Source organism: Lissotriton vulgaris, chromosome 8 (genome assembly GCF_964263255.1).
Source record: "Lissotriton vulgaris chromosome 8, aLisVul1.2, whole genome shotgun sequence".
NCBI classification, from domain to species: Eukaryota; Metazoa; Chordata; class Amphibia; order Caudata; family Salamandridae; genus Lissotriton; species Lissotriton vulgaris.
In genome coordinates this window covers 1,515,461,157-1,515,473,629 of record NC_141696.1, presented here as the reverse complement: position 1 = coordinate 1,515,473,629, position 12,473 = coordinate 1,515,461,157, and the positions used below count along the sequence as shown (strand labels likewise).

The 12,473-nt window shown below is 43.6% G+C and overlaps 1 protein-coding gene across 3 annotated transcripts in view; it reads left to right on the top strand.

Annotated features, from left to right (window-relative positions):
* The window catches only part of CFAP44 (cilia and flagella associated protein 44), a 748,689-nt gene that overhangs the window by 664,327 nt on the left and 71,889 nt on the right, over window positions 1-12,473 (top strand). For all 3 annotated transcript variants that reach the window (XM_086935641.1, XM_086935640.1, XM_086935642.1), the window contains one exon: window positions 4,287-4,403. In XM_086935641.1, the coding sequence (XP_086791767.1) occupies window positions 4,287-4,403 (117 nt within the window). The remainder of the gene's footprint in view (window positions 1-4,286; window positions 4,404-12,473) is intronic.

Below are 12,473 nucleotides of genomic sequence, written 5' to 3'. Positions count from 1 at the left end.
CCAGTCAACCGATCTGGGTTTAATCCATCACCGTTCTTTAGCGCACTCAGCCACCCCAGTTCAGACATGGCCATATGCAAATCAGTCTGACCCTGTGCCTCATGGGAACAGTCCAGCCCGAACTGCCAAGCCATGTCTTCCCTGGACCGGAAACAAGTTTCCGAGGACCGGTTTCTGGCATTCCAGCCGTCTTCAGCCCGGCTTGCTTGAATCCAGTAGCAAAGTGAGCAAGGGACTCACGTCTGAGCATACCCTGCCACACTTATGGTGGCCAAAAGCGGTACAAAAGGGGGTGGTGATGGATGGAGCATCTGAATCAATCAAACACTCACACCCAGTCAAAAGATCTGGGTTTAATCCATCACCGTTCTTTAGCCCACTCTGCCACCCCAGTTCAGACATGGCTATATGCAAATCAGTCTGACCCTGTGCCTCATGGGAACAGTCCAGCCCGAACTGCCAAGCCATGTCTTCCCTGGACCGGAAACAAGCTTCCGAGGACCGGTTTCTGGCATTCCAGCCGTCTTCATCCCGGCTTGCTTGAATCCAGTGGCAAAGTGAGCAAGGGACTCACGTCTGAGCATACCCTGCCACACTTATGGCGGCCAAAAGCGGTACAAAAGAGGGTGGTGATGGACAGAGCATCTAAATCAATCAAACACTCACACCCAGTCAAAAGATCTGGGTTTAATCCATCACCGTTCTTTAGCCCACTCTGCCACCCCAGTTCAGACATGGCCATGTGCAAATACGTCTGACCCTGTGCCTCATTGGAACAGTCCAGCCCGAACTGCCAAGCCATGTCTTCCCTGGACCGGAATCAAGCTTCCCAGGACCGGTTTCTGGAATTACAGCCGTCTTCAGCTGGGCTTGCTTGAATCCAGTGGCAAAGTGAGCAAGGGACTCACGTCTGAGCACACCCTGCCAATTTAGGGTGAACAAGGAAAAACCAAAGGGGATGATGGATGGTGCGTTGACAATACAAACACTCACCCCCATTCAACTGATCTGGGTTTAATCCATCATCGTTCTTTAGCTCACTCGGCCACCCCAGTTCAGACATGGCTATATACAAATCAGTCTGACCATGTGCCTCATGGGAACAGTCCAGCCTGAACTGCCAAGCCATATCTTCCCTGGACCAGAATCAAGCTTCCCAGGACTGGTTTCTGGCATTACAGCCGTCTTCAGCCGGGCTTGCTTGAATCCAGTGGCAAAGTGAGCAAGGGACTCATGTCTGAGCATCTCCCTCCCGTTTTTTTAATAAGGCAGGCTCTGGGGGATGGTGTCCCAGGGCCAATAGTGGCTTGGGGAGGGAGGGCCATATGCCCCCACCCCTCTATTAAAAAAGAAAGTGCCAGGAGATGGGGTTCCTCGTACCCATTTAGGCCCTGGGAGGCGGGCTGCTCAAACCCCTCCCCTTAAAAATTAGTTCGAACCCGGGGAATGGTGTTTCCTAAGGCCTATTAAGGCTTGGTGAGGGGGGCTAAGTGGCCCACCTCCCCTTTAATATAGCACTGCGTCCTAGACGGCCCAGAGACTTATTAAGGCAGGCTGCCTCCTCCCCATATAAATTGATAGGGCCCCCAAGTCTTAATAAGGCTCGGGAGGGGCTGCATGCCCCCTCCCCTTTTTTGCATTCGGCCCCAGAGGCTAGCATCTCTGAGGCCTTATAAGTATTGGGGAGGGGGCCTACATACCCACTTCCCCTGTAAATATAGTTTCTTTCCGGGGGCCGTGGTCCCCGTGGCCCATATAAGCTGTGGGAGGGGGCTGTCCCCCTCCCCTAATATTAGTGTATGTGACCCCGGGGATCAATCATCGGAGCCTCTTAAGGCTTAGGAATGGGGGCACATGCCCACCTCAACTTTAATTAAACTTTGGCCCCAGGGGATGGGGCCAACATCCCAAAGGCCGGGCAAGCAGGGGGTTAGCTTTACGTATGGTGATAAAATATTACATTATGTTAAAAGAACTCTGGAAATTCACTGATACAAATTAAAGGTTAAAGGGATATATTTAGGGATTGTAGTTATATCTGAGGTGGGCAGAACTTGCGGGGTTTCACTCTGCAGAATTCCACAGAGTAACATAAAAACTCAGTGAGATTCCACAGAGTTCTGTGAGCGTGCGCAATCGGCATTCTGTGCAGATTTTTAGTGTCGGGAGATTGTTCCATGATACAAAATCAGGGCGAACAGCACCACGGGACGTGCCATAGGGCACTACTTGTGGGTTGCTGCTCGATTAGATTTTTTAGTTGAGCAGTAGATTTCTCACGGTGAGTGGCAGCTTTGCCACAGTGAACGGTTGTGATTGCTTGTGACTGTCCACGCTGATAAAATATTGCTGGGTGCTGTCCTAATGCCCAAAAAGCTCACTATGGGATGCCAATTCTCACTTGCCAACTTAACTTTGGCGAGCTGCGTGCAAGAAAAAACTCTGCCATGCAGCGGGTGGGGGAGTTTTACCTCAACTCTGTGTTACAAGTGTAACGTGGAGTGGGCTAAACTCTGCGTACTCTACCGGCAAGGTGGAATTCATCACCCATCCCTAATTATATCTTACTTTACATTTTTTTAAACCTTGGGAATTCACAGAAAAAAACTAATGTTAAGGTGACGTTATAGTTAGGTGAAAATGTCAGTGATAACGTAACTTTTAAACTTTAAACAAACACAGAAATTCACCAGTTATAGTTATCAGATCTAACTATGTCTTGCGCCCCTGCCATACACGCTTATGACCTCACATATTACACAATTCATAACATGTACTATGACATCATTGACGACATCTTAATTGACATAAATGACAACATCACTGAAGGCATCACCGATGACATCATCCAATGAGTGTCTTAGTTTGTTTTACAGTTTACATAGTATGAAAATAAGTATGAAATAGCTCAGAATAGCATAAAGCATAATTAAAATGCCACTGCACATACAGCCCCCTTAGGGGAAGCAAGATTGTGTTATGTGCAACATTGACCCTATACTGTACCCTTCATGGGACGCGGAGTTCATATTAACAATCAACCACACGTAAATGAGTAACTACTACTGCACACTGTATACTACTACTGTTCAGAGAAAACCAAGTACCTGCAGATACTCAAATTCTGTTACATAACTAATGCCCTACTACAATAGCCTTTAACTGTATCAAACCCCTCGCAGTCACCGACCCTACAGTGAGGAATGTATTGGTTATGAGTAGAAAAGTGGATATTGTAAACAGTCTTTACTCTATGGAGAGGGTTTACTCTATACCACACTGTTTGCAGGCAGTGAAACTCTCAAGAGAAATACACCACAGAGTATTTCAAAGTGTCTACTAAGAACAGTGTTCTCTGTATGCAAAACTTGCCCAGACTGAGGCTATTCACTTAAAATGCCCAAGACCCAAAGGTGCTAAAGGGCAAACTGCCTGCTGCCTTCATACTCTGATGACAACTTTAGAGCTGGTCGTTCCTCTGAAGCTAACCAAGCACGTGCACATAGATTGGTACCTGGTGCACACAGTCTTCTGTAGAGATTGTCAGACGTAGACAATTATGCTATGTATTAATCTGAGCTATTTCATACTTATTTTAATTCTTCTAATACCATGCTCCTTTATAGAGTTATAGCTATGGATGAAAATATAGGGTAGATGATGTCATCAGTGATGTCATAGAACTTATCATCAATGATTTATGTGAGGTCATAAGCAGTGCATGGAGTGGGTGAAAGTCATAATTAGCTCTTCTAACTATAACTGGCAAATGTCAGTGTTTTTTAAATTCAAAGTGTCACATTGTCACTGACATTTTTACCTAACTATGAAGTTACTTTAACCTGTGTTTTTAGTCCGAGCCTGGGCAGCGCATGTGCTGCTCTGCGAGCCATGCTGTATTTAGGTATGGACTTGAAGCTCCGCCCACTCTCTGCCCATATTTTTCATTGGCTTGTGTCATTGTCTTTAAAAACTGTGGTTTTTCATTGGTCAATAGGCTTAGTAGTCCCTCCTTAGTACCGCCTCGTCTCATTTTATAACCTCATTAAATTCATAACACTATTGTTGTGCCAATCTCTAAATTGCACAAACAGCACCACCATGTGGCAAACTGTCATAAGTGCTGGTGTTGACAATTAAGTGCCGGTGCTGTGCACCGGAAGCCACCAGCTCAAATTGACCACTGGTGATGGCTAGGATCTAGCTGTTTCTATTGGTGTTTATTAATGTGAGACTAGATGGACATCCAGTATCTGAACCATGTCTTATGTGTCTGCTCCTTGCAGGTTAAAGGAGTGGAGATAGGCTTGAAAGCAGCTGAGGCCGAGCTGGACGCATTTCAGCGCGAGAAGCAGCAGAAAGTGAATGAGCTGCTGGTGGTTGTCCTGCTTCGGCTGCACCAGGTAAGGACCACTCATTCCAGAGGTCTGATCAGAACCCCATCCCTACTACTGCACTCAATGAATCACCCACCAAAGTCAAAGAGCACACAATTTTAATGCAGCATCCCTTAAAGCTTGTGCAGCACACTAGATTATTCCTTTAATGCTTCACTCATGGTAAACACAATTGCTTTCTTGATTATTTTGCTTTTAACATCTGCTAAACAGACCTTAGCCACATGTGTTCTGGTGAAAGACAAAAACTTTTTATGGTAAGATTGACATAAGTCTCACAGCGCACTCTGGTAATTAGCTGTATGTGTGGAGAGCTCCTGCGAAGCTGTAAGGAGTGTCAATGTGGGGTGTCAGAGTGAAGGACATTTTCCCAACTTCACCTAAAACATAATATGCAATATGTATGTCTTTCAAGTACTGGAGCCAGATGGATGGAATAAAATGCTTTGATTGTTCCTCTGCTGAAAAGGAACAATGCAGACCCTGCCATTTTAAGCAACTTTCTCCCCATATCTCTTGTGCCATTTCCTATACAAATTTTCGAGACATTTATTAATAGGCAGTTGACTAACTTTGTGAAGAAGAACAATGTATTAAATCCAGCACAATCAGGTTTGCTATCAGCCCATGGGACGGAAACCGCTGTGGCTTCCATCTTGGACGCCCTACGATTGTCAGCAGGCAAGGGTCGCCCAGCAGCATCAGTGCTGTAGGATTTGTCATCTGCTTTCTAGTTAGGGTCCCATGATAAGCTGCTTTTAAGACTGGCAGAGTTGGGTATCTCTGGCGCAGCCCTACAGTGGATAAGGTCCTATTTGGAAAATAGATTGCAGGCAGCATGCTTTTCCCCATATCAAACAGGGGTTAAGTCCGCACAGCATTCCACAAGGCTCCTCGCTGAGCCCTATCTTTTTCAATCTATATATACTCCCTATGGTCAGCTGATGTGTTCTCATGGAGTTAACTTCACGAACTGGGCAGACTGTACCCTGCTGTTGATCTCGATTGACAAGACTGTCCCTATGCAACCTTCCAGGATTGTACGTAGGCTGTTGCTTCTTGGCTAACATTTATTTTGTTGAAATTTCATGCCGACAAGACAGAGCTCTTGCTCTATTCCAGTGGCTCACCCTCTGCAGTCACGCCAAAGGAATTTTGACCAGCGTCACTGGGCGTTCCAACCTCTCTAGCCAAATCTGCAACTTTGGGGTATGTATTCAGACAACCAGATGTCCATGACTAATCAGGTCCACCATCTGTTAATAACTTGTTTTATCTGTTTGCCTGTTTTGCACAAAATCTTACTTTCCTTCCATGGTATGCCCTTTGGTGGTGCTGGTCACTATTTTAAGCCGCTTGGTCTGCTGCATGCTTTATTTCTTGGTTCACCCGAAGAGCTCCTAAAACGACTACAACGGATTCAGAATGTGGCTTTGCAATGTTCCTGCATGAATTCTGCTTCAACGCCTTTGAATACTCTACACTAATTCCTTGTAGCCAAGAGGATCAGTTTTAAGTCTTTCTGCAGAGTCCACGGGGCCATTAGCGGAAATGAACCTCGATACCTTCAAGGAAATTGTATGTGCTACACGCCGGGGCACCATTATTTTTGAATTGGAAACCATGCTAGCGGCAATACCTAATTTTCAGAGGTTAGACTAGGGGGTAGATCATTCTTAGTTAGAGAAGCCTTTCTTTGGAATTTAGTCCCCCTCTCTTTTTGTAAGATGCAACATCGGCTCTCATTTAGGAAAGTTCTGAAAAACTCGGCTCTATTAGCTTACTGATATCTTGATGTTGTAATTAGGCACTTACCTCAGATACTTTTAGGTCAGAGTTGCACTTTAGAAATGTCATCAGCATAACATATTATGTGTTTCCTATAGCGTGGGCTGAAAGACATGTTCCCATTCAGTAAAATGCAATAAAACCATAATTCAGTATCTTATGATGTCAGAGTAACATAAACAAATACAATTTAGAGCTAATCTGGCTGGAAAATATCAACAATCGGGTCAGATTGTGCTATCCTGTCAGCCGTCTACTAGTTTGGTTGCATAAGCTATATTCTAGTTGAGGTTCATGTTTATACCTCTGGATCTCCATAAACAGTTGTCTCCACTCTTATCCTTTCTAGGTTAGACTATTGTAATGCTCTCTTGGTCAACATACAGAAAGGTCTTCTTAGCAAGTTATAGGTTCTTCAGAATGTGCAGCCCGATTGCTGACAGGAACTCCCAGGTATCAGTCTGTTAAGCAAGCACTTATTAGTCTGCATTGGCTACTCTTGAAGAAACAAATTCATTTCAAAACCCCTTGTATTGCCTTTAGGGCTTTACACAATTCTGGACCAGTCTATCTAAGGCATATGTTATGCTGGCACACCCCACAAAGAAATCGCTGCTCTGTCAAAGCCAATCTGGTTGAGATCTGGAGATTCCGGCTATATAGGTGGGGAGGTAGCAGTTTTGCTTTTCAACGTTGAAATTGTGGAACAACCTACCCACCCACCTGAAGAACTATTCGGAACTGATTCCATTCAGGAAAGCCTTTAGTCTTGGCTTTTCACCCAGTAGTCATTATCTATAACAGTTTCAGGAATCAACTGTTGTTCCTCATTCTCTTTTCTTTCAGTGTATTAGGTTGTAGCGCGTAGATCCGCCGGGCATGAGTCCGCACTATATAAATATAAAATCAAATCAAGCTACGTACTTCTCAAAAGTTGCCATCTGGCATTCCCATCTCATTCACAGTACTGGGAGTGGGGCCTGCTAACTGATACTTTAAAGGAGGAGAAAAACAGTCACTATGAGGGTTTAGAGGGTGTCTGGGCGCATCAGAGTGATAGCGGCATGCAGGCTGTCACATCCCAAGAACAATAAAGACAGCGAAGAGCTAAAGCTCTATTTTGTCCATGTTTCACCATGGACCTCAATTTACCAAAATACCAGGGATAGAGAGAGCAACCTTCTGTATCTTTTGGCCCCTAATGGTATCCCAGCGTTGCCCTACACCTTTAACTCTTTGGTCTTGATAGAGCGCGCAGGTCACCGGACTCAATTTACCATACTCACCTGGGCCCATAAAACAAAACAATTTATCGTGAGTTTTTTAATCAGGTAACCTGTGCTCTTACTCTAATCAGTGATTTATAAATTTCATTTAGGACCTATATCATTGACTTACCAATCCTTGTCATCGGTACCTAAAGTCCTAAGGTATCAAAGGTGTTAGAATAATAGGTAGAATAATAACATTTGCACTCACTCGGGAAAGGTTTAAACTCTTTATCCAAATTTCTTAAATGTCATAATCCAAACATTAAACATCAAATATTTTTTCAATTAGAGAGATAACGATTAAAATGAGGATATGCGAAGATTTTATAAGGCAGTCATTAAGCATTTGATATCAGGGAGGGTAAAGAAAAGGAAACAATACAATGACATTACCAACACGGTATAATTACCTAGAATGGTGTGGAGACCAACCCTGGCCACGGATCAGCCAAAGGATAGAGCCCAAAGTGCAAGTGCCTGCAAAGACAACAGGTGCCACCAGATTTGGATCAGGACGGGACCACCACAGGCTAAGACCGGCACCAACAGTTAAAGTTGCTACGCCAGCGCTACAACCCTCTCTGCAGCTAACAGCCAAACCCTGATTGGGTTATCGAATTCTCCGACAAAGTGCCCGCCAGCACCCTTGCTCCCGAACCCCGATTAGGTCATCGAATCTTCTGACAGGGTGCTCCGCCAGCACCTCTGCTCTCGGTCACCTATTGAGTGCGTTGGGTCAGTGACAGGTCAGCTATTCGGACAAGTCGGACAAATTCTCTAGTTAAGCCTACTCTAGTTATACTATTTTCCAGGGCAGTGTACCAACCCCCAATTTTGCAAGTGTACGGATCCCCAATTTTGATTGGACAAAGGAAGAGTAGAGGTCATCAGACCATACCAAAATGAAACTTTTTTCCTTAGGATATTTAAATTAGCGATCCCGCCCATCAATTTATTTTCCCATGCATTTTTATTCCACCCGGCAGTGAATGTATCAATAACGGATACACTGTAGTCCATGTTTTAGTTCAGCTTCTTTCACAAGGGTCAAAAGGTAAAGTTCTCATGAACATCTTCTAGCAAGTCGAGACTTGGCCAGGTTTCAATGCCAATGCTTCAGGGTTTTGAGTTTCTTCTGCGCAGCCGCAGTTTCTTTCAATATGGAGTTCAGCAAGATTACATCAGGCCCGAATATGAGCTAATAGCAAAGTAGAGAAGAAACAGTTTTAGAACAAAAAAAATGAATATTCTGTATACCACTTATCTCTACTCTATTCCCATTACTTTATTTTAACTATTGCATTAGAGGTTTAAGCAGAACGAACAGCTTAGCAAAATCAGCGGTGCAAGCTTCTTGCGTGTTAGGACACAGTGCAGCCATCTTAGTTTTAGTGCGAAGAAGCAAATGTTTTTCCTCCAAGCGAAAGATACGTCACGTGAGTGTGACAGACGCATGTGAAGTAAGAAATCCCGTGTAGCAGCAGCCATTTTAGCGCAAGCGGGTTAATGTTAGTAGAGCACATATGCAAGCTTCCCCTGGATACCTATTGTGTCGTGTAATGCAATTATTAGTAAGATAAAACATGTTATTTAGTACGTTATGAGTTATTAGAGAGGGTTGAATACAAGCAAGTCACTTTACGAGTGCAACCTTGCTCCATCAGTCTCATGTTTGATGATGTGGGACTAGGGCAATGGAAAGCAGTGAATTCTACAGAAAGGAAACCTGTCTTATTCCTGCTGCTGGCTTCATGATCCTTGAGACCAGGATTAGCAGGGTCTTAGCAGCAACAGATGAAGACATATGGTGGAAGTCCACGGTTTTCATGTGTCCACATGGGATACCATTCACCACTCTCTCAGCCACATACAGAACATGCTACGGACAACCGCAAGACACAGTAAAAACACTGGAAGAGGAGAAGCTGAAACTCATGTCAAGTAGAAGAGGATGGATTTACTGCAGAAGGCTCAAAGACCACCTACCTCCTCGTCAAGGGCATAGGGCTGAGCTCAAATCCCAAAGTCAGTTAATGTACTAGTGATGTGCAAAGTCATGTCATGTTGAATAAACAAAATAATCTGTAACATTTTAGGTAAATCATTTTAAATTATGTGTGATATACACTTTGGGGTGTGAGTAAAAAACTAACGTGAGGACATATCGCACTTTGAAGTGTAACTCCAGATACAGGCAAAGGACTTTTTAACAGGAAAATGCCTCCCAATACAATATTTTTGCTGAAACAATTTTTACCCAAGATAGGCTTTGCCCATACCAGTCCCCAGGGGGAAAAATATGTGTGAAATTATGCTCTTGTATAATTTCTGAAATTGCGTGTGATTCACTTAATGTGATATTAGGTAAATAACAAAAATTGCACAGGTGGAACAGAAATGTTGTGTGGGCCTGTTAATGCCACAGGCAGTGTAAGCTCATCAAAATAATGTATGCTTGTTTGGTCTATCCAGGAAGAGACAGTTTCCCTTACAAGACATATCAAATTAATCCAAAGACTCCCTTAACTCCTGTGCTTTATTGGTGGGTTTATGACAAGCTTTCTCTTGTTTTCTGTATGGCTGCCTTTCCTGCTGTGCATGTGAAGTATGACTATGGTAGGCAGGGAATGATTTCACAACAAGTGCATAGTTTTGCAAAACTCAGGTCAATACAGTGTTGGAAGGCCTCTGGCAGAAGCGCAATATTGTGTGCCTTATTCACAAAGGTAAACTCACATGTGTGGATTTACTCACAGTTAAATTTACTCTTTCACCTGGGTTTAAATCTTCACTTATTTGCTTTCACCATTTCCAAGTACTGATTTACACTTAAGTGTAGACTTAGATGTCTCTATTCCTTGATTCCATATTTATTAGTCTGCTTCTAATCCTCCGCTGTGGAAGGCATGAGTGAGCACTCCAGGGTATAATTCCAATGCTGTAATTTATTTTCAAAACAATACCTGGCCTAATTCTTGTTTTATTATTATTATTATTATTTGTTAAGCTTATAAGGCGCGCAGCTACCCAAAAAGGGTTTCCCGCGCCAAGACGGAACATACAACAGAGCAGAACCCTTCGAAGATGTTACTGATCAAACAGCCAGGTTTTGACATTTTTTCGGAAACGCAAATGTTGAGAATGACTTCAGCATGTGACCCCGGGGGCAAGCGCTGTCATGAGTGATGTAATATGTGGGGTATAACTGTGCATGGCGTGGGCGCACGTTATAGTTAAAAGATATAACTATAGCTGGTGAATTTCAGTGTGTTTAGTCTGTCATTGACATTTTCACCAAACAATAACGTCACTTTAACCTTTGTTTTTTCACAGAATTTCTAGGTGTTTTTTCAACGTAAAGTAATATTTTATTATCATACTGAAAGCCAACCTCCTCCCGCCACGCCATGTGTGGCCAACACCTCATCCCTCCCCTCCCCCAACGGGTCTATTTATCAAAAGAATGGGAGGGGCATGCAGCCTGCCTTCCTGAGCTTTTTAGGGCCTTGGGAACCCCATCCTCCAGGTTTTTTTTAAATACGGGGAGAGGGGCGTGCTTCCCCCCTCCCCCACCCACTATTGGTTGTGGGGATAGCAACCCAAGGTGACAGGGGAACACTTCTCCGAAGCTTTACAACCCCTGGCATCTCTTATCATAGGGTAGTTTCTTTTCTTACGGGAGGGGTCACAAGGCCCCCTACCTGGGCAATAACGACCCTGGGGACCTCATCCCCATTAAAACATATATTTAGTGGTAGGGGTGCGCAGCCCCTCTCTCAGAGCCATTGCAGGCTCGAGGGCCCCGTCGTCATGGCTTATATTTTAAATTAAAAGGAGGGGGCACAGGCCCCCCTCCATGGGCCACTATGGGCCTCTGGGACCCCATCCCATGGGTCCTTAGTTGGGTGCCCCGGTGCTCATTCCACAGACTGTTGGGTGGTGCTTGGGAGTCCCTCAGACCAATGTCTTCCTACGTTCCCCCATTATGGGAGCATCAGCAGCTGGCTCTGCTCCTGCCTCTGGATGGGATGAATCGGAATTTCCCTGCCTGCAAGAGTGCGAGCAGGGAAACTAAACTGTGCTCCCACCCAACGGGAGCATTTTCAAAACTCCTAAAAAGGAAATTCCTTTCTGTGTATTCAACTTTTAGATAAACAATACCATTTGTTGTAGTCAATTATACCAACAGCCCACCACACATAACATTTAAGTCAAAGCATAACATTTGATGTATCTAGTTATTTTTATTATTTCTTTCTTATTAAAAACCAGTTTCTTTCATATACACAGTATACACAATTTATTAAAACATATAGGTTTTTTTCAAAAAATCATTTTACATAAGTCCACATAATTCGCCCAGTAATTCTGAGCCGCCATGTGAAGGGCGTGGTGTTATGTACTTTCCTTCTATCTCTCTTTGCCAAACCGCCGGGACACTCCATGGAGTAGCCGTGCGCTATAGAAGAGCCCTTTATAACATAACATAACATAACATAACATAACATAACATAACATAACATAGTTTATCTTGACAAAACATATAAAAACACAAAATAGTACAATTAAAACATTTTTTGTCAAAAGCTTGTCAACGCGTTTCGGTGCTTCGTTGTTTGGAACACCTTCCTCAGGACTATTTAAAACATCTTCTTTCTAAAAGTAAATACAACATTTGTTAGTTTTGCACTGTAGGGTGGTGGTTTTAACTGTTAGGCTCTTGGGGCAAGGAATTTTGACTATATCTTACGTGTAAAGCAATTTTTATTTTGCAGTACCAGATTCAATCCAGGAGTGGTTGTGACATTAATGACTCCTCCTCCCTGCTATATCATCAGAGACTCTGTGTATAAAGTAACATTAGTTTTAGAGTTCAATCAATCAAAATAAGTTTAACTTCTTAATAAGTAGGACAATTTTAACGTATGACGCTTATTTTTCGTTTGCGCTGAAGCAATCCGAGACAATTGCTGCACTTATGTAAACTTGTTGTTCTGTTTCTTCCGTGTGTTAGTCT